Raw genomic sequence first — 23,539 nt, forward strand, 5'->3', positions numbered from 1 at the left:
TACATTTTCAGCTCTCGTAAGTAATAAAACTGGTTGAGAATATCACTCTGTTCGGAGTTTTTAGCCGCCATGACTTCTAAGGTTAAGATGGGAAGGTTGCACTGACGATCATCAAATGGCCTGATTATGGCATTTATTGAATGGAATTACCTGATAATACACACTAGACGTAAAACTCACAGTTACTGTTTGAATATTTTATGTTTATTTTAATTGTTTAACAACGTTTTCACAAGTAAATCATGGACCCAACTTTAGGGACACATTTCTTTTCTATGTTCCTAACTTTGGCCCATGAAATTCATTTGACAGCATATAGCAATAAGAGTAACGTCAACAATGTGGTTTGCATTTGGATGATAAGGAACGAACAGGAAGGGAGATTTTTTCTGCCAAATCTGTATAATGAACATCACAATGTTTTGATTTAGATATTCTGCGGTCGAAAGACGATAAGCGAAATTTTTAATTTTTAATTTTTAACTTGAGTGATTTAATGTAGTTTTCGTAAAATTTTCTCTAAGAAATGTTTTGAGGAATGAAGAGTATTAAGTTAACAGTGATAGTGATAAAAAAAAATACATAAGAAAACGTTACCAAGAGCGTTTTTTTTTGAGAATCAAACAGGATAGGACGAAGTTGCATCCATAAATAGACCCAATTTGGGGACAATAGACCGATATTACATACATTTCCCTGGTGAGTTTTTGTCTTAAAAAAAGTAAGTTTTTCAACTTTTTGCGGTTCCTGATAGCAAACGACATGATAAGCATATCTAAGCATACCATTTAGCAGTAGAATATCGTTTGCAGGTAAATTAATTGATGAGTTATGATTAAAAACGTAATCTATGGCTGCATATTAGACCGAGGTTAGGGACGTATACCCTATTTTCTTGATTCCGATCAAGCTATGTGTATATTGCAACAAAGCATGCACAAGCAATATATAATTATCCTTCTACAATTCCGATCAAGCTATATTACAGCGACAGTTTATCGTGGTAGTGTTAGCAAGCGTTTTGTCTTTGGATTCGCTGTACTGCACTCATCTACATTCAGATCTATGTTCAGAGCATCTATAAAATCTACAACAGGACCTGAATGTTCGGGTTGAATGCTTTAACAATTAGAAAATTTGTATGAGGCGGTGGAGAATGTTTTTAATTGCCCGAAAAAAGTCCTCTAGAACATTTAAATCCAAATGTCAACTATTTGTTATTATTTCATGATACGATCACCCCATATCGAATGTTGTTGATGGCCCCCATCGCAGCATCTAGTCGTGTTCATCGAATCAAGGTGTGAAAAATATTGACGCTCTATTGACGAGATTGCAATCGCGAACGAAACCGCAACTCTAATTATTCGCTATTTTGCATTCGTTTCGTCACACTTTTCCATTTCCTCAACCGCGTCGTCGTCCCGCTCGTCGTCTCATTCTACTTCACCGCAGGAAGGTGTGAAATATCGACTGAGAGCGACAAAACATATTTGTCACAAGACCTTGCCCCATTGTTACGTATTTTTACAACACTGGTTCAGTGTCCCCCCGTCGTGCGCTTGGAAACAGCGATCTAAAAATTTTCCTCTCTTTCTCCCACCTCTCCCCCGTAGGTCTACGTGGCCCTATTCAAACCCCTCCGGGTGTCGCGTCATCAGTTCAAGAAGGTGCTCAACTGCATGAAGCTGGTCCGGTCGCTCAAGTACCAGGAGATCTACGCCCAGGAGAAGGTCACCAAGGTGGACAGCCTTTCGTTGGTCCTGTCGGGGAAGTAAGTATCCGCGAACAATCTAGTTAATAGTAGGTACTACGCGGAATCGCAACCACCCAACAAGGTCAGAGTTGTTGTGGTGGATTTGATGCGTCGCCGACGTCGCAATTTTATGACGGCAGTCACACGGCATCAACTTTACGGCCATTTAGTAAATCGTTCAACAAACGAAAACAATCTGCCTCTTGTTCAATTGAGCGAAAGTATTATTCCGACGATGACTTCAGCAGTCACTCTCAAGCCACAAGACGAGAGAGAATGTGACGCACGTGATTGACTGTCTCAACTTTTCGCAATTTCATCCGCCGAACAAAAAATACTTTCCCCGAATCACGGTTTATCACGGTTATTCCCAACTGCTCTGTGGGGTACAAGTACAAAGGCCATGCATTCGCGTAAATTGATTGCCAAAAAAAAATAAGGGGAGAGAACTTGATTGCGCCCCATATAAAAAAAATACGGCTCTAGTGCCGTAAATTTCCTAATCTACATACATATGGAACTTTCCGCTCTCGTATCTCCCGGTTCGCTTCTCGCTGATTTTTCATCTCTCTCGCGATTCGTTATCAAAAACGACTCGCATACACTCATTTCAACGGCAGCACGGACAACGACAATCAACACCACGACGACGACGAAGGTGGACGCGAAACTTTGGCTAATGCCGTCGTCATAATTTAGAGACCGATTGAAGCGGCAGGAGGTGTGCGATTCCAGATGGGAGGAAAATGCCGATACCCACCTTCCTTATCACATGCGTTCGCTTATGACTGTCGTTGGCCTAGGTCAGTGATTTTACTTTCACGAACCGCGAACGAATGACGATTTCAGTGACGTACGGGACGGTTGATGCGTGTGATTTGTATGTGAGTGTGTGCTTTCTGGTTTGAAGTAGTGGGTACTAAAGAGCAGCGTTGTCAGTATTCCGGATTTATCTGGATTTGCCAGATTGTTTGTCATCTTGCCAGATGCACAGGCAGAGTCTGTTAATTTCCTGATTTTTTTTTAAATATGTTCCAGATATTTCCAGATTTTTAAAACATGTACAGTAATGTACAGTGCTGTTCGATATAATAGCAGCGCATACCGATTTTCATACAACATGGTCAACTTTGACATGATGTAACTTTGTTGTCTTATGATCAATTGAGCTGAAACCTTCGTCACGGAACTACAAATATGTAGAATTTTACGATTACAAAATAACAAATAGTCCAAAAGTGAGATACTGGGTAAATTTTTTCGAAATAATCGCAGTTTTAATAATTTGCATTTCATCTCAATTTTGAGATTTTAAATTTTAAATTTCTCAAAATTCTAACAATCACCTAACAAATAAACAAATGTATAGAAAAGTTGAATTTTTTTTAAATATTTGTAGTACATAAATTTCCAAATCTAAAACTGCTATTATTTCGAACTATTTTACCTAGTATCTCACTTTCCGGCAGGTGCTTCCGAAAATTTTGGTATTTTGAAATCGTTAAATTGAAAATGTAGTTCTGTGGCGAACGTTTCAGCTCAATTGTCGATAACATTGCTACAACATGTCAAAGTTGTAAAATTTTGTATGAATTCGGCATGCGCTGCTTTTATATCGAACAGCACTGTACGTGTGCCTTATGTGCCTAAATGGCAACACTGCTCGCGACTTCAAATGTTTACCAAAGTTGGAATGTGAGTCACTTGGGAAAATACTGAATCACTTCAGGAAAGTTCGAAATCACTTCGAAAAGTACTGAACCGCTTCATTCGTAAAGTACTGAATGGTTTCCAAAAAATCTGTTATAAGAAAAGTAAAATAAAAAAAAACAAAGAAAAATCTGCGAAATTCTTTAAAATACCCCACAACATGGGTATTTTTGGAATCCGGGTGACGTTTAGGAACCGTAATTCGATGTCTGATAGTATTTACGAATTTTTCTGTAACCGGAAGCCGCCATATTAGATTTCAAAATGGTATCAGACATCGATTTCCGGTCTCTACGACGGAGCTACGGAGCCCAATCGCGACTGCCTGCCAGGGATCGAATAACTTTCGGAGTCGTGATAGGTCGTTTGTCTGGAGAAGGAGATCGAGAAGCTGACAACCGGGTAACTGAGCGACCTGGTCACACTGGTAGTGCCATACCATCGTCGGCCATCGCTACACGAACGAAGAGGAGCAGCAGCGACGGAATGAAGTTTCCAGGAGCCATCGAGCCGAAAGCGATGAATTGGTCACTTGATGACGTAGGCACCATGTGCATCGATGGCCAACGGTGCGCAGATTGGATCGAGAGGCAGAGTGCAGGAGCGAAGATGGTCAGGTAACGACCAAAGAGTACAGAAAATCTAGCGTTAACAAGAGCAAAATCTAGTAGATAAGAAAGAGGCTAGGGATGAATGAAAGTCATGTTTTGATGTGGGAGGAAATAAACTATCGTCAAAGGTATGCTTTGCTTGTTTTGGTGCGTTTTTGATTAGTTTTTGCATTCGAAATTCGCTTTCGGTAGATTGTCCTACTGGCTACAGGGAATGCACCAACACCGGAAGCCGCCATGTTGGATTTAAAAATGGCTGCATATCTGGATTTCCAGTCCCTACACGTTACCTCGATTCCAGAAATTCCCATATTGTGGGGTATTTGACAGTATTTCCCAATTTTTCTGTAGCCGACAGCCGCCATCTTGAATTTTAAAATGGCGTCAGACGTGCATTTCCGGTTCCTACACGTCAAGCCGATTCCGAAAATACGTATATTGTGGTTCCTACACGTCACCCGGATTCCAAACATACCCATATTGTGGGGTATTTTAAAGAATTTCACAGATTGTCTCTATCCGGAAGCCGACATTTCTGAAATGATTAAGTACTTTACGAATGAAGCGGTTCAGTCATTTGATTTTCATTTGATTTTACCCGAGAAGTGGTGCCATCTAACGGCATAAATATGAGTCATTCATGTGAAGCAAAATATTATGACACTCACGTGACATTCGTCTTCGCATCAACCGACTATCGCTGACAGATCGTTTTGTCACGCAGTGAGAGTTAGAGCCATGGCAAAAAACAATCACCAGTAATGGTCGCTGCTCACACGCAAAACGTTACACTCGCTGCTGATGATGAAAAGCACAACGAAAACAGTGAAGACTTCTGCAGTACGATCATGAGAAATAGCGAAACGACAGAAGAAAATGAAAACAATGCCTACGCATTCCAAGTTTGTCTCGGCAGGCGCCACTGTGTGAGTTACAAACAAAGCAGACAACATTAAACGGAAGCTGTTGGGCTCACTCACCAACACAGTCAAATAAGCAAGCAAAGAATCAACTGCTTCAAAACGAGCACAGATGAGTGTCATGATTGACGGAAGATGACATTCACCAGTTGCTTTTCACTTCTTTCGTCAACTTGATGGTTGGTCATGGAGAGAGCTTCGACGAGCACATTGATAGGAATGTACAAAGCATTACTACCATCAGCTGTTTGACGATCGTGATTGTGATAGGTCGCAACTCTGCCCACTCCAACTTTGCTGAACATTCGTTGTTGCTATCTTGAGACGAACCCCAGATATCGAGCTCTATTTGATTCTAATCTAGCAGTGTTGCCATGTTTTGGTAGAATTTAGAGTCATGACAACTTTGACTTTCAGCTATAGGCTGGTTCATCTCTTGACGAATATTGGGGACTCCAGAAGAGGGTCCCCCTAGTGACAGAGTTTGAAATGGCGGTGTGAAGCCAGAAGGGACCTTCCTAGTCAGGATGAGTGGACATTCCGAAAAGGATTCTCCTAGGAACAGAGTATTTGTTTATCAGAGTTGCCTGTCGTAGATGGTCCTGGTTTGGTGAATTTGATCGGCAAAGTTTCATGGTGGCATATGCACAGTTCGTTGTAGAGGTTCGCAACAGTGGGTCGGTTCTGGTTGTTTCCTGTCGGTATGGTGGGTCAGTTGTTCTTGATGAAGCATAGCACAGCTGATTCGGCTTAATGGTGGTCAGTCCATTTCTAATGTTAGTCGGGACCCCGTATAGCTCCCTAATTCCCTGGAAAGCTGGGCAATTCACTAAGAGGTGCTCTACCGTCATCGTTGTGTTGCAAATATCGCAATATTTTCGCAACGAAGTCGCACTCCTCATAGTGGCGGTTTTTTGAGTAGGTCCAGAGTGGAGACTAGAAATAATCAGTTGATCCTGGTGGATTGAAGAATCTTGCCACTTGCCACTGGTAGTTTTCCCTTTGATTTTTGGGGGAGAACGGTTCCCTTTTGCTGGCCCACTGCCGGGCCAAAGCGTTCTGAAGTTTGAACTTCACCCAAACCTCAGGTCCGGGAACGGTTTTAGTAGCGAACCATCCAGTAGCCACAAGATGGTCCACTTCACAATGTTCCGGATATCGCAGGGCCCGGGGATCCATAGGAAGGTAGCGTTCGACGGAGCCCTTGGATTCAATGATGTCTCGATGTCTGGGATTCCAAAGCTGTTAGAACACTTGCAGAGTCCGAAAGAATATAAAGCGGTTTGCTGGCTTGCATGGTAGTGGCATAGAAGATTACCACACTTTCCTCAGAGCACACGACGCACTGGTCCAGAAGTTGGAAGATACTGGCAGCGGGATCTGCAATTCCGATGCCGATTCCTCCTGTGGCCTTAGCGCCATCCGTATATCTGTGATGGTGATTGTTGCTTTTCTAGCTAAGCAACACTGTCCCTTATCCGTGCATTCGTCTAGCAACGGAGCGGTCAACGTGCAGGTTTGGTTCTGCCCATCCCCTGGATGCTATCCAGTGTAGTCTCGACAATAGGGGAGCTCCTGATGGGCCAAAGGAGGCCGCAGGAGTGGACGGTAGGAGCCCAGCTGCTATAATGATGGCTTGATTATAAGTGGGACCTAGCCGCGCAGCGAATGACCGGACCGGAAAGTGTTCGCAGCAAGCTAGCTCTTGTGCGGCAGTTGTTCCTTACATTGTTAAAATGCGGAGCGAATCTGAACGTCCAGCTCTAGAGCGCCTCAAGTGACCGTCTTCCGAAAAGGTATTGTGGTACCATCCAATTGATGGCCACCTAGGACGCCCATCTTTGTGAGGCCGATACAGCGGCCTGAAGTTTCCTGTGTAGGGCTTTGAGGGTACAGCGAATTGCCAAGAGCAGTACGCCGTCTGGATAAACGAAGAAATGGTCGATTAGCTGCTGCGTCAGGAGTCCACGTCCGTTCCCATTCGTTCTGCATCGTCGCCGTCAGCGTCAGGAGAACTGCGTTCGGTCTGGCGTCATGCTGGGTCAGGCCAACAGCGTCCGTACTGCTGTTGGCTCCATGGTTCGTATGCTGGTCGATGTTGCTACTAGCTGTATTGACGATTCTGAATCCATGCCATGATCGGTTGATCATAGGTAGAGAAAGCGTTTGTACATCTATAGCTCCATGTCCTTTGGAAAAGAAGCCTCAAAAATTCCGTTCATACCGACCAGGAAAATAGAGACCGCAATGACGGAACGCTGTGGAACTCCTGTCTCTTCCGCTCGAATTGAGGAGCGAAACCGGGGTGCCTGAAGGCGTGCTGCCGGTGGTCTAGGTGGTTGTTATCGACCGAAAATTGCATTAACCGACGATTAATCATCCGCTCCAAGATTTTACAAGAACAATAATTCAACGAAATTGGCGGGAAGTCTTTCAGTGTGGAGATCGTCTCCCCATGTTTGGGAATGGGGACCACCGAGCCGTGTGTTCACTCCGAGGGCATTATGTTCTCCGTTATTATTGCGTATACTCAACATCACAAGTTTGGTTTCAGACGGTAGATGTCTGAGCATAGGGTATGCGATTTTGACTGCCAGGTTGAGCTTCACAATCTGGAATGGGGCGTTGATCGGTAGTGGAGAACTTTGGATTGGCTTTCCTCTTCTCATTTAAGGCGTTAACACGACGCCAAAGTTCAGACGCAGTTTGATCAGCATTTATCCCCTCGAAAAATTCCTCCCAGCTGCTCTTTTTGGCGTCTCTGATGATCTGTCTGATCCTCTTAGTCCGATAGACTTCGGAAGCCCGTTCTTTGGAGGGTATTTGGGTAGCCGTTTCATGACCCAAAGAGCCTTCCTCATAGCTTTTGTGGCTATCTTGACTTCGGCACACCACCATTGGAGTGATCTTCGGCCGGGATTCGGAGTTGACTTTGGGATCGTTGAGCTGGTAGCCTCAAGAATAATCTCCGTCACTTGTTTTCTTGAAGCACTTTGAAGTCGTTCCGGAGTTCATCTGGAACTCCAGCATAATTGTTATAAAATGGCTCTTCCATTTTGCAACTATTCTCAAACAAACCACATAGCATTCTTAAGTACAATAAAGTATTCAAAATTTTCGATACTGACATTACCCGTGAAAATTACGAGGAGTTCGGAAGCTATCCTCCGAAGTCTTCTGAACTTAAAATTCAACTTTTCCTGGTACCGTAAAACGGGGTATCCTTGATAATGCGGGTTACTTTGATAGTAGAATAAAGGGTGTCCCACATCAAATTGCATCACGGAAAAAACGCTGTAGAAAATTACCTAAGTCTTGTACTCGAAAAAAATGCACCATTTTTATCCGTGTGTAACTTTTTTATCCGTGGGTAAAATTGATGAAAATCTGGGTATAACTAGTTTGGAGTGAATTGTTTACATGCGCAAAATTTCATAACAATCGGTTCAGTGGTTATTGAGATGTCATCGAAACAAGAAGAAAATCGCCGGAGAATTTTGCGCGCCGTCATGGACAATCCGACTGCGACCATGAGATGGATCGGAACACAACTGGGAATCACCCATACAACTGTTTGTTGGGTGGTAAAATCGTTTAAGGAGTTCCAGACGACCGAGCGGCGGGCTGGAAGTGGAAGAAAATCGAAGACAGCTGACCCTGTGAAGGCCTGGCAGGTGTTGGATTATTTCAAGCGTAATCCGAACCTTTCGATTCGCGACGCGGCTTTGAAGGCGAAGTGTTCCGCCTGGTTTGTTCAGCAAACTCTGAAACGAGCAAGGCTTCGTGCATTCAAGGTCCGGAAGGAACCGAACCGGCGTGATCAACAAAACACGGCGGCCAAATCCCGCGCAAGGAAGCTGTATCGAGAGTGGTTAACGAAACCGATGTGTGTGGTTATGGATGACGAAACCTACATCAAGGCAGACGCAAAGCAGATACCGGGGCTGGAGTTCTACGTTGCCAAATCACGGTTTGATGTTCCGGAAGACATAAGGAAGAAGAAAGTGGACAAATTCGCCAAAACATACTTGCTCTGGCAGGCCATATGCCAATGCGGTAAACTGAGTAAACCGTACATCAGAAGCGTCTGTTGCCCTTCCTGTGGTCCCACGGAGGCGAGACATTATTTTGGCCGGACCTGGCATCATGCCATTACGCTCGATCGACGTTGGATTGGTACAGAGACAATAACGTTTTTCTTGTACCAAAAACCGCCAACCTCCAAATTCACCGGAGATTCGTCCGGTGGAAAGATTTTGGGCCATAATGAAGGCCAAAGTTCGAAGGTGTTGAAGCTGGAGTTGAAGAAAGAATGGATGAAAGTGACCAAAAAGGTTGGCTCCACCATTGCACAAAATGTAATGAGGGGTCTTAAAGGAAAGGTGCGGGCTTTCAGCGATGAAAAAGAAATTGAATAAAGTAATTATGCCGAAACATAATCCATATGTATTAGTACATTCCCTGAAAGTTTCAAGAAAATCCGACTTGAAATAAATTTTTGGCGAACACTTTTGTCTAGTGCATTTTTTTCGAGTACAGGCCTTAGTTGACCGATCCTTTTCAAACTTTGAGACAATAAAATATAACCCTTTAGTAAGCTTTTGGCATATTTATTTCATTCAACTTCAATACCATAACCGTACGCTCGCACCTTACGCTTAACTCCACTCATTAGGTTCTGTACAACATCTGGCTTCAGCTTCTTCTGTACGGAAACCAGGGCTGGTAGCCATCACTGCTGTCAAAAATAGTGATTTTAGTGACCATGTTGAAGAAATAAGTGACTAAATAGTGACTGTTAGTTGTAAAAATAGTGACTAAAAAGTGACCCTGAATTGAATTAAAAATAAATTTTATTGAAAACTCTTAGGAATTTCTGAGAAGCACAACTTTTGTGAACTTCAAAGGAAAATTCCAAGGGCAATCCTTGGATTTTTTTTGAAAATACTAAAAGAAGGATTACAATTAAATCTGAGAATAACTCCAGGACATCTTCAAAGGAATTCGGAAAATAAATTCAGGAAAGTTTTCCAAACAAATTATGAGAAAAAATCAAAGGAAATTGTGAGTAGAAATGCCAATGAGAACTTCCCAAATTTTTCCTATGAAGTTCTCGAAATGTTTCTGAATACCACTGTCCTTCTGCGAAGTTTTCGAAGTTTTTTTTTTTAATTTCTGGAACTTTTGTGCTCCCGCAATTTTCATGGAATTAGAATGAAATAATTAGTATAGTTTTGTGATTTTCACTTAAGTTCTCATGATTTTTCTGAAGTCCATTAAATTATAGACACTAATTTAAAACTTCTTCAATAGTTCAGACTTTCCGGGTGTTATTAAAACGGCCTAAACGAATTTCTTTAAAGTTCTCTAGGTTACCCTGAATTTATCAGTATTTTTAACAACCCACAACTTTACTGAAATCAATCGATTTGCCTTGAAGTTTGGACAATTTTTCTTAAGTATTCTAACCATTAAAAACGCTCACTTATTTTCCCTGAACTATGCTTACCTGAAGTTCTCTAAATTTGTTTGTCCGGCAAATTTTGTGATATATATTATATATTTAAAATTCCCTAACGTTTTAAGATCAATCATAGAATTCTTGGAATATCCCATAATTCCACGGAATTCCTTGTTAGTCGCTGCAAATTTGCTTAAGTTAATGGGATTATTCTGAAGCTATTTGATCGTCCTCGAAGCACTCGGAACTTTGCTGAATATCATGAAACTATCTAAATTCTAAGTTCTCTGGAATTTCTTGAAGATATTTATCGCTGCTTGCTAAAATCGTTCTCGCATTTTTTTAAATGAATGGAACTTCGTTGATATTCTCTAATCAACTTAGCTAAACTTTCGTATTTTTTAAAGTTCTTGATATTTCCATGATACAACACCCTTAAAATACTCTCTTTTTATCACGTTCCAGAAGTTCTATGGGAGCTTTGTTGAAGTTTCCGGAACTTCTTTAAGGTTTCTACAATTTTCTTTAAATTATTTAAACTGCCCTTTGATTTTCTGATCTGTCTCGAAGCTTCCCTAAAGCTCCCAATTCTATTAATGATAAATTTCCCTGAAATTCTTTGAACTTCTGTGAAGTTCCTGAAATATTTATGACGTTTTCATAAATTATCTGATGGTCTCTATACTTCCCTGAAATTCTCGGAACATCTTAAGAGTTCTAAATTTTCCTAAATTTACGATTATAGATATTTAAACTGCTCTAAAAAGTCTGAACTAAAGTCATGGGAACTACTCTTAAGATCTGAAATTCCCCAAAGATCTCTAGATCTAGCTTTTCTGAGGTGTTTAGATTTTTTTTTAAATTTTCTCAAGTTTTTTTAACACCTGTGATGTGCTTTGAAATTCTAGGAACTTCATAAAAGTTTCTGAAAATTTTAGAATGTTAAAAGAACCGATTTGAGGATCGTTCCCCATAATTTCACATTTCACTTCAGTGTGTTAACTTCCCTTATGTTCCCGCAGTTTGTTTATGGAGCTTTACTGAAATTCTCAGAATTTCCTTTCATTCCTCAGAACGTATTCAAAGTTCCTGCAATTGTTGTGAAGTTAATGGGACTGCAATGAAGATCTCTAATATTTCATAAAGTTAATTACGAACTTGAAATAAATCCTTTAATGTTTTCCTTAATTCAGGCACTTTGAAAATTTTCAATATCATGAACTTGTACATGGAATACGAAACTACAAGACATTGAATGTTTTTAGATTTTGGACTTACTTAAGTTAAGTACGTTTTTTTAAACTGTGAACAGTGAAAAATTAAGTTCAACATTCATTGGATTTGATTACAAACTTGTTTCTTTAAAACTGATTGCCATGTCTTAAAAACGCTTGGGTTAATTACTGTCAATCTTCCAGAAAAAGCATGTTTTGAACGCATTTAAAAAAGCTTTCTTATTATAAGCCTTGAATTTATCCGTTAATGTTCTGGGAAAACCTGGAAAACACAGGAAAATTTAGAAAAATGAGTAGACAGCCTGTAGATAGAGAAAGACGATTAAATGTCTCAAAGCAAATAATAACCAATATTGAAATAAATTCACGCTAAAATAGTTGCAAATAGTGACTGATTAAAAGAAAAAGTGACTTTAGTGACTTGACCTTAAAAAAAGAGACTTTTTAGTGACTGGCTTGAAAAAAGTGACCAAGTCACTAAAAAGTGACTCACTACCAGCCCTGGGAAACCCACTTTTTCTTCATGTCTTCCTCAGATTTGACCTCCTTGGGATGCTTCCGTAGTGCCTGCTTCACCCAGTATTTTTCGATGGGCCTTAGTTCCGGTGCGTTGGGGGGGGGGGGGGGTCATGTCCTTGGCTTTGTACCACTCCAGAACAACATTTGAATAGTGGCACGAAGCTAGACTTAAGTTTCATAATCCATGATGAGACAATGAGGCTTCGTCAGCATCTGGGTGTACAGTTTCCGGGCCCGTGATTCGCGATTTGGAACCTTCTGCACTTTGTACGTATGCATTCCCTCCCGGTCCTTGGCTCTTTGAACGAAAGACTTGGACAGATTCAACTTTTTGACCACATCCCTGACCGAAGCATTGGGATTCCGCCTAAACGCTTTCATGACACGCTTGTGATCCTGATCACTATTAGAACATCTATTCTGACCGCATTTCTCCTTCCGTTCGATGCTCAGAGTTTCATAGTAACGTTTAATCACACTAGTCACCGTTGACTGCACGATTTTGAGTTGTTTTCCGATGTCCCGATGAGAGAGTTGAGGATTTTCCAGGTGCTTGCGCAAAATCAGTTCGCAACGTTGCTTTTCGGGAGACGCCATTTTTCCAACTTTCGAAAAACTGACAGCGATAAAAAATACAGTGTATACAATACACTCTAAACTACTTCTACCCAAATTTTCAAGAGAAAATACCCAATGGGTAATTTTCTATAGCGTTTTTTTCCGTGATGCAATTTGATGTGGGACACCCTTTATAATTATTAAATTTACTCTCTGCATTTTTCCCGAACCGGAAACATTGGTTCCAAATTGAGGCTTATGGTACTGCCCTTGATATTGTATAGAGTGTGTTTCCAAAATTATTAAAAAAAAAAATTCTTGGCTTTCAAACAATTACTTATGTAATTATGTATTTCTGAAATAGCAATTACAAATTCAATATTGCCTTCTTATTGCTTATGATGTTTTCTGATTATATAAGGGAAATGGCTCTTATGTTGGTCTATGGATCTAAGATAGGGCCCATCGCTAAAAATCTGCTATTTATCAATTTTATTTAGATGAACGCGTCATTGGGACGGTACTAATGGATATCAGTACTAACATTTGAAAACGGCGCAAAAGCCATTTGTAAACAAATGGTTTGTGGGCCCTTTACTCGCTACTCGAAGTACACCCACGCAACACAACAGCTACATCGGGTAGGGGAAATCTTCCCCTTCCTGACGATGCTGTTGGTTTGCGTGGGTGTACTTCGAGTAGCAAGTAAAGGGCCCACAAACCATTTGTTTACAAATGGCTTTAGCGCCGTTTTCAAATGTTAGTACTGATATTTTGGGTCGCTATTCAAAATTTAGTCGATTGCTGAATTTATGTATGGGCCCAAATAAGGGACATTTAGGCCGACATTACAACAATTTCCCCTACTTCAAGAAAACATCAATGTTAACTCGTTTTACGGTACATTCCAAAACTCATATGGAATTTTCTTCAAAACCATTTAGATTAGTTATCGAAGGACCTTTAATCAATATCCTCTTGATTTTCCCTCACAATCTTCCAAAGGGTCGCGTAAACCACCAATTAGTCACTAGTGACAGAGAGTTACCTCAGCTCACTCACCCAGTCTTTTTTACATTGGCGCTCGTTATTTTTATCAATCACTCGATAAATTAAACGGATTAAAAACCAATCAGACACGCTTCAGAAAGTTGCATCAGATTTGTGTCGGCAGGAGGCTCGTCACATAGCTGACTCATGATGCACCGTTATCGGCTTCTCCTATCGATCAAAAATCAGCACCATTTTCGGATCGATTTGCCTTCCGATCTATGATTCACCTTATTCCGCAAGCCAATTGCGCTGAAGAAGCTAATTTACGTTGACACTTGCCCCACAAGAGCACCGATTATTGCGCAATTCTTGTGCATTCATTCGGCAGCACAACGCGTAATGTGCTAACCACGTTTGTCCGTTCATACTTTCAACCGGGAGGAAAGTCACATTCCCCGGTTTCCTGTGCACCGGTAGACGCAGATGTTTGTACGTAAGCACGTTTCGGAAGAAGGAAAAAAAACGGTGGTATCTAAGAATAACCTTCAGGTTATTATTTTCGGAACGATGATGACAGAAATGTCTCTCGTCAAACCAATAGCGCTGTTCAATGACTTTGCTTTGAGCTTCAACCGATTTATTGCGAATTTATCACACCGGAAAACCTCGGAAGTAAAAATTCATTACTGATTTCCCATTTACCTTTTCCAGGCTCGTGGTTTCCCAGAATCAAAAGGCGCTGCACATAGTTTTTCCGCACCAGTTCCTGGATTCGCCCGAGTGGTTCGGAGTGTCTACGGATGACTACTTCCAGGTACAGTAATCGGTGATCATTTTCTGAAAACCAATTGTAACCCCATTTTACTTTTTTTTAGGTGTCAATTATGGCCATGGAAGAGTCCCGGGTCCTGATCTGGCACCGGGACAAGCTGAAACTGTCAATTATGGCGGAACCGTTCCTGCAGGCGGTGTTCGATCACATCCTCGGCCGGGACGTCGTCAAGAAGCTGATGCAGGTGACGCAGGTTGGTGGGGGGATGGTGGGGTGCCGTGTTAAAGTTGAAGATGAATGCGAATGCTGTTGACATGCTCACATTCATGGTAGATACACAGGTGTCCTCCTATTTTCCTTGGCGGTCATTGCTCTAGGAGAGATTGCTCTTACTTCACGAGTGCACCGATGAATTCAGAAGGGCCTAAACCTAAAATGAAGTGCCGCTTATCCATTTTTGGTAGTGGTTGGTGGACTGGATTTTCTTCCTATAATAGAAGAACTAGTACAGAAATTGTTAGAATTGTTTTCACACACCGTATCGGGAATATAGAATGCGAGGAAATTTGCACTCGGTGCATATGACTATCAAGCGTGCTCTAGTCGATGCTGAAGCCAATAAAGGAAAAGGCTGATTATCCTCTTTTATAGGCACAGCTTTGATCTTACTTGGTTGGTGATCATCATTTGGTTCGATACCGTATAACTTCATCGAAGTCCTTATACTTTTCACCTTTGAGTTGAAGATTCGGCAGCCAAGCAATATTGGTGCTTTCATCTAACCTCTTTGGTCTGTGGAATTTGTAATTCGCATCATTGCACTCAATCACCTGAAAAGAAAAGCAAATCCTAACATATAACTACATTTCAAACGTATTTTGTATTCACTTAAGGCGCATCGGAACGTAGAACATTTTGCAAAAAAATCAAAAGCAGTTTGTTTGTTCAAAACCAAAATTCTGTTCATGACAATGTTTTCAAAGTTTTCCATTAGCAAAGCAGAGCACAATGAATATATTTTCAAGAACAGATATTGGATTTTAAACGAAAAAACTGCTTTTAAATTAAGAAAAACGTTCTATCTTCGCTTTCTTCTTACATATGTCGGAGAACGGCTTCAAACCCCCCGAGACCTTATTCCAAGGACACTCTATGATGAGAAGCATCATACTGCAAAATTGAGCGATTCGAGATAATATTTACCCTAGTATTTACCCCATGCTTAGAATATGAACTCGGGGGGCCTTTTCTCCTTTGTAGCACAGTGATTAAATTGTGCAATTTGCAGTGATTGGGCTACAAATGGTGAGTCGACAACCTTGAAGGAGTGTTGTCCAAACAGCTCTGGTCTTCACAAGTTCCTATCTCACGCTTCCACGGGTGAGCAAAGTGAGGAGGTGCGACCCCCGAGCGTATGTTCACCATGGAGCTCAAACAGCGTCTGTCTCGGAGCGAGCGGCTGAATAAGAAATGATGTATCACGTCTGCCGCAGCCCCATCAACATGGTTGTAGGTATCGCGACTCCGGTAAGGTAGCATACAGAAACATCACCTTTACTCAGAGAAACGAAGAAAGAGAAAACAACGAACGTCATTTTCGGCAACCGACCCGTGTTGCAAGTGCTCCTGTAGCGGTAGAGCAAAAATTACCGAGAGGCAGACAAAAGCACGGGGTCTCCCTTAGTTCAGTCGGTAAAGGCGCAGCTACAAAGCAAGACCATGCTGGAGGTGGCTGGGTTCAATTCCCGGTCCGGTCTAGGAATTTTTCGGGTTGAAAAATTTCTCGACTTCCCTGGGCATAGAAGTATGATTGGACTTGCGCCACACAATTATACCAATGCAAAAATGGTACAGGCATCGAAAGCTCTCAATTAATAACTGTGGAAATGCATCTAGAACACTAAGTTGAGAGCACGCAATAAGCTAATATGCGATATGCAATAAGCTTGAAATGCGAAGAATAAGAAGAAGAAGAAGAACAAAAGCACAAACACTAAAGGGCAAAGTTTCCAACAAATCCAAAAACGAACTCCAGATGCATTTTTATACTTATATCTTGAATCCCCCTACTTTCCTACTACCTTACTATCCTGCCTCCTATTATCTTTCCAATCATATTTTCTCTTCTTGTGAGTACTCACTGTTACCGGCCGCAAGCGTCTGCAAACAGACGCCGAACCGACGCCGCAAGACACCACACATCGATGCTTTCTCCTCCTCCGTTGATCGAAGACCACTCTGCAGCACCCTGGGGGTACTTCTCGTCCGTCGTGTCCGCCGACCTGCTTCGTCGAGTGTCACTCGAAACTATCGGTCCGACAGATTGCGTATGCTGCGTCAGTCTTGCGAAGCGCCACGATCCTCGAAGTAACCATCTCTTGGTGGTGACGATGTACTTCGCCTCCCTGTCGGTCTCCTGTCAACGACACGAAACAAAAGCCCTGGGCGCATTCTGCATTAGCCTCCATTTGACGGCCATCTTGTTGAGTAAAACTCACTTCTCTTGGAAGGCTTTTTGTCCAACACGGCGAACCGCCGCAATCACGTGTCTCTTGTCAGGGTGCTCGATTCCCAATCCGTGTAATTGTCCGACACATTGTTAGTTGCAGCACCGTATAAATCTTAACTGTAGTCACTTTACCGTGTATTCCAGAGGTAGGGTAGTTCCGCACTCTCTCGCCGGTTGTCGACGACCGATTCCCTCCAAGAACCGTGCACGGGCGTGTGCCGATCGTGTGACGCGAAGCTGTATCGAAATCCCCGTGTTAATTTTGGTATTTGATTATTATCATTTTCCTGGACTAACCTTTCGACAGCCCGCTGTCTAATCTGCGTTTCGGCTCGATCTGCGTGGCAATCCTGACACCCACTCTCGAGAAGATGATTTTCCAAAGCACGGCAGATTCGGTTTGCTTGTAAAACGGCTATTGCAGGTTACCTGCTAATGCGCACTCGGACGGTCTTCCGAACAACGGGTTTCGGAGTTCGGTTCGACCAAGGCAATCCGCACCACGAAGGAAAATAACTCCGATTTCCAACAGCTGCACTCACAACGAAAGGCATTCTTTCCACCACCGACAGCTCGCATAATCGAGAATTGAATTTTCACCGTTTTGCGTGCTATTCGGATGAAGACAAGCAATGTTTTGCTCTGCCGGTCTATAGTGTGTCGGTGTGCGTGCGGCGGAAGCGATGTCAGCTGCTGTCGATGACGTTTTCGTTGTTTGGTTCGTTTCCAATTTTAGGCCCATGCAGCATCATCGCTTGTGCACGCTGACGTGCGATTACTCACTAGTTGTGTCAACAGCTTGTACTCGGATCACCCACACTGGAACACCTGCAGACATTCCTTTCGGTGTATCGTTCAATCCCAAACCGAAACACACCGCAGTCGACGTCTCCAGCAGAAGCATTCCTCGGAAGACCAGTGCGCACCACTTTGGACCTACTGAAGAAACCTGTTCCTGTAACTGAAACTGTCAAGAACCACAAACAAAACGAACAGTTCAATTGGCGGCATGGAGCAGTCAAGCGCGAGTTTGAAAAAGATGACCTGGTCTACGTTGAACAGCATCGTAGAAACGCCAAGTCCTGGATTCCTGGTCGAGTCATCGAACGGAAAGGTTCCGTCAACTATATCGTTGCACTGGACATGAACGGGAGACCGAAGCTGGTGAGGTCGCATGTAAACCAAATGTGCCATCGTCACACTTCTGATGATCCAGAGCAAGCGACGCAGCAACTACCATGGGAAATCCTGCTTGATGAAATTCAAGATGAAGCTGTACCGTTGGATCCTGAAGTGCCATTCAATCACGATGTCCCTATTCCTGTTGGTTCCGTATCACTCGAAGCTGATGGTCAACTGGCAAGTACGTCTGGCGAAAATCCTTTTTCGATAATCGATCATGAACCTGCTGCTCAAGATGGAGAACTTCAGTCCGCACAAAAGCCCGTGTCATCTGAAGCAGTTGGAGACTTTATTCGACGTTCTGTACGAGAATCAAGAATTCCAAGGTGGCTCTCTTCCTATGACATTTTCTAAAAGGGGGAGATGTAGTAGGCCTTGCCTGACTGTCATAAGTTAGAGATTGATTCTTATCCGACCACCAACCAAGATAGACGTAATAAATAGTAGCTCTTAACAACAGCTTGTTTTACTTGTTGGCCTTGGTTACGGATATAACATTTATAAAGAGGCGACATGTCAAAATTGGAACAATCGATTGTCTGTCAACGTCATAGGAAAAGTCATTCCAATCGAGCAGAAGACCTGTCAAATGGATAAGATGACGTCTCTTTATAAATTCAGGCTCTTTACTTAATACAAATAGCTTCAAAACTTAATGCAAATTTCAATACGTAACACCCGGCAACGAAATAAGGACAATTAATGGAAACTCGGTTCTAGGAATGTCAGAACCTTAAATGAACCTGGACGAGTGGCTCGTGAACTGCAAAAAGTAAATGTGAGCGTAGCTGCTGTTCATGAAGTACGGTGGCCTAGATCTGGACAACGTGAATTGCGGGCGGTGGATCCCATTGCCAACACTTCCTTCAAATATCACATCCATCACAGCGGTGGTGATAGGGCAGAACATGGAGTAGGGTTCACAGTCAGTGTTCGGGAAGCATATGAAGCGTGCCATGCGGTGGAGACCGGTAAGCGAGAATTACGGCAGACTTGGAAGCGGCAGCACCAAGAACCAGCAGCAGATACAGCAGCAAATAGCAAATTCAGCAGCAGATAGCAAATACAGCAGCGGGCCTCCATCACGAGCCCATCCAGCAACAACGACAGTGAATGAAATCCGGGCCGAGGCTACTAAACAGTAGCGCCCATCCAGCAACAACAACATCCGGGCCGAGGCTACTCAACAGTAGTGCCCATCCAGCAACCACAGCTTCTGTGGAATCCACAGTGAGGGCTTTTGAAGAGTTTCCCTCACTGTAAATGCCACAGAAGCTGTGGTTGCTGGATGGGCACTACTGTTGAGTAGCCTCGGCCCGGATGTTGTTGCTGGATGGGCGCTACTGGTGAGTAGCCTCGGCCCGGATGTTGTTGTTGCTGGATGGGCGCTACTGTTGAGTAGCCTCGACCCGGATTTGATTTACTGTCGTTGTTGCTGGATGGGCTCGTGATGGAGGCCCGCTGCTGTATTTGCTATCTGCTGCTGTATTTGCTATTTGCTGCTGTATCTGCTGCTGGTTCTTGGTGCTGTCGCTTCCAAGTCTGCCGTAATTCTCCAAGTCTACGGTACAGTCTCGATAAAACTTATGATGAGTGCCCAAAACACGACGTGAAGATTGTAATTGGAGATGCAAATGCGCAGGTCTGGAGGGAAGATTTCTTTCGTCCAATCATTAGTACAGAGAGCCTACATACAGTAACCAATAATAACGGCCTGAAAATAATAAACTTCGCTGCTGCTAGAGGTATGGCCATCAGTAACTTTGCACGGAAGAATATCCGAAAGCACACCTGGAGACATCCAAATGGCGAAACTGGCACTCAGATCGATCACATGTTGGTGGATGGCCGGCACTTCTCAAATGTTATCGATGTAAGGACTTTCAGGGGGCCTCTAACATTGACTCAGATCATTATCTTGTTGTCTGCAAAATTCGAGCGCGTCTGTCGACCGTTACGAATTCAACGAACCGGAGATCGATGCGTTTCAATATCCATCGCTTGTCAGCAGAAGGTGTTGCTGCAGAGCATCGCCAGAAGCTTGATGAGCGGATTAGCGAAATCAACGTGAACGAGAGTGGTGAACACAACAGCACAAGAAGTGATAGGTACAGCTCAAAGACGACCACGTAATGGATGGTTTGATGAGGAGTGCCAGAGGTTGACGGATGAGAAGAACATTGCCAGAAGCCGGATGTTAGTGTCTGGTACCCAGCTGAACAGAGAGCGATACAAGGTAGCAAGGGCAGTTGAGAAACGAACCCACCGCAGAAAGAAAAGGCAATACGAAGAACGCGTGATTGCTGAGGCGCCGGAAAGTATGGAGCAGGACGATAAACGAAGGTTTTACGCGACTGCCAATGGTGTGCGGAGTAAAACAGCGCCATCTGCCGCCATGTGCAATGACCTTGAAGGGCATTTGCTGACAGATAAAACAACGGCGGTTGCCATGTGGAAGGAACACTTTGAGACATTGTAGAATGGAGAGAGTGCAGGAGTATCAAGAAACAGAGAAAACATCGCAGACGACGATCAAGCTGTGGAGCCTTCAACGCTAGACGAGGTTAAAAAGGCAATACGTCAGCCATATTCACTGAGAATCCGGAGGAATGGCCTCTGTTCATAGGCAGCTACGAAGCGTCGAACGTAGCATGTGGATACAACGACAATGAAAATCTTGTTTGTCTACAAGAGAGCCTTAAAGGACCAGCATTGGAGAGCGTTCGGGGACAACTACTGCTACCGAAATCCGTACCGAAAGTGATCGACAGCTGTTACATTACGCTCTAAAGAAGGTGAAGCAGTTGGAAGACGAAGGAAGACATGACCAGTGATTTTTATGCCTCAGAAAAATTCCACCGACTGGGATTGAACCCAGACCCATTGGGGTGAGAAAGCAGTCACGCTTACCACTAAACTACCGGCGCCAGCTTAAACGCGAATGGGTGCGCTTCAAAACCAAAAAGAAGAAGGCCACCCTGAGGAAGCATGTGAAGCCAATGCCTGCGTCGAAGTAAAAGGAGAAGCTAAGGACAGTCGGAAAAGCTGGTTAAGGATGAGTAAAGGAAAAAGGAGCAATCTATAATCACCGGAAGCTCCACATAAAGCAACCCAGTTAACACCACTGCACCTGAGAATCTAGAGCCTTTCAAAGCGTGCAAGCGCACAGATCACCGGCTTTCGTCAAGACTTCAAAGCTATGTCGATCGTGGATCGTATGAAGGTCGTTGACAAAGGCAAGCTGTGTAAAATCTGCCTGAATGACCACGGAAACGCAGCTTGTCGATTCAAAATGTGATGTAACATCGGTGAGTGTTGGGAGCGCCATTATCCTCTGCTGTATCCCACAGCATCATCAATTGCGATGAACACACACACATTCATCTTCAAGGGACTGTCCTCTTCCGAATTATTCCAGTGTCGTTACATTGTGGCCTCCCTTAGCTCAGTCGGTAAAGACGCAGCTACAAAGCAAGACCATGCTGAAGGTGGCTGGGTTCGATTCCCGGTCCGGTCTAGGAATTTTTCGGGTTGGAAAATTGGGTTGGGCAAGCCCCGCAATTATACGCGTGAAAAATGGCTATCAATTAATAACTGTGGAAGTGCATCTAGAATAGTAAGTTGAGAGCACGCCATAAGCTTGAAATGCGAAGAAAAAAAAGAAGAAGAATAAGAAGAAGAAGAAGAAGAAGAAGAAGAAGAAGTAGAAGAAGGAGCGATCGCTTACCGAGTGAAAGGAATTCTTCAGCCATACATGATCAAATGGACCGCTGACGTCACGCGAGTTTAAGACGGTTCAACGTGGATATCCGCTTCCGGAGACCAGGAAAAGCTGTTGTTGAAATCCGTACAGACTGTGGAACAACTTCTTCTGCCGAAACAATCACTGGACGGTACCGCAATGTATTCTGTTTACCATTTTCTTCGTGATCAGCCAATCTCACCGTATACCAGCCAAAGACCCGGAATGCTCATTGGTTTGAACAACCTTCACGCCGTCGCGCCGATGGATACCAAAGTTGGAGATCAAGGAGAGCCAATCGTTGTAAGGTCCAAACTCGGCTGGTCAGTCTACTGACCTACAGGAGGGTAACCGAACCATAGGCAGAATTTATACCCTACGAAATTCTGCCTATGGTTGCCCTCTTGTAGGTCCGTAGACTAACGAAATAAGTAACGAAAATCTGTACAACATGCTGAAGGAACACTTAGCGCTAGGAGAATCGGTGGTTGCTGTGTCGAAGGAAGAAATACGAGTTCGGGAGATCCCAGAACATACTACAGTGCCTGTCGGTGACCGCTTCGAAATGCTGTGGAAAACCAGCAATCCGAAATTTCCGAACAGTTTTCCCATGGCGCGCAGATTAAAACAGGTACGAAAGCAAATCGAGGAATACCAGCAGAAGAGTCGAGCGTCGCAAGAAGAGTTGGCTGTATTCGGTTCCTTCCCATCAACGTAACTCTGAATTCAAAGAAACCTGCAACAATAAGGCTGGTATGGGACGCAGTGGCAACGGTAAATGGTGTTTCATTGAATTCTCACTTGCTCACAGGTCCGGACATGCTCACTCCACTACCGGGTGTTCCCAATCGTTTTCGGAAACGACCCATGGATACGCGTGGCAGATAAGAAGGCTCAGATGTTCATGTTCCGAAGCTCATCAAGCGATTCCACAAGCGCGTACACAATGGATGTAGCGACGTTTGGATCCAAATGCTCACCGTGCCAAGCGCAGTGCGTGAAGAATCAGAATGCCTTCGAGTTTTCCAGAAGCAGCAGTAGCGATAATAGAGAAGCACTACGTCGACGACTACTTCGACAGCGTCGATACAATCGAAGAGGCCATCACTAGAGCGAAGGAGGTGAGATATGTTCACTCGATGGGAGATTTTCAGCTTAGGAACTGGGTGCCGAAACGCGTGATTGGTTGGCGGCCGATCAACGCGAGGATTTGCAAGTTGAGGATTAAGGGCCGTTTCTTCAACTACAGCATTATCAACGTGCACGTTTTATGCGCAGCTGGAGCAGGTGTACGACGGCTGTTCGCAATGGGACGTCAAAGTCGTCATCGGCGACAGCCCGGCAATCGAGCCAAACATCCTGCATGCCGTATCGAACGACAACGGCCAACGTGTGCGAACATAGATTCGGACCACTACCTAGTTGCAGTATGCATGCCCTCAAAACTCTCGACGGTGCATAACACCCATCGAAGTCTAACGCCGCGACCCAACATTGAGCAATTACGGGACGCTGGAGTTGCCCAGGATTACGCGCAGCAGCTGGAAGTTGCATTACCCACGGAAGAGCAG

At 43.5% G+C, this 23,539-nt stretch overlaps 1 protein-coding gene across 7 annotated transcripts in view; it reads left to right on the forward strand.

The window, feature by feature from the left end:
- Positions 1–23,539, forward strand: part of LOC135712667 (uncharacterized) — a 269,423-nt gene that overhangs the window by 216,000 nt on the left and 29,884 nt on the right. For 6 of the 7 annotated variants that reach the window (XR_010518665.1, XR_010518661.1, XR_010518662.1 and 3 more), the window contains 3 exons: positions 1,617–1,774; positions 14,475–14,577; positions 14,639–14,788. Coding sequence is in view for 2 of the 7 variants with exons in the window: in XM_065235611.1 (XP_065091683.1) it covers positions 1,617–1,774; positions 14,475–14,577; positions 14,639–14,788 (411 nt within the window). In the remaining 5 variants the exon portion in view is untranslated. The remainder of the gene's footprint in view (positions 1–1,616; positions 1,775–14,474; positions 14,578–14,638; positions 14,789–23,539) is intronic. The other variant, XR_010518664.1, reaches the window with a different exon arrangement.

The sequence above is a fragment of the Ochlerotatus camptorhynchus genome, unplaced genomic scaffold (assembly GCF_037179485.1).
Source record: "Ochlerotatus camptorhynchus isolate MF236.1 unplaced genomic scaffold, CSIRO-AGI_Acam_v1.1 ptg000500l, whole genome shotgun sequence".
Taxonomy (NCBI): Eukaryota; Metazoa; Arthropoda; class Insecta; order Diptera; family Culicidae; genus Ochlerotatus; species Ochlerotatus camptorhynchus.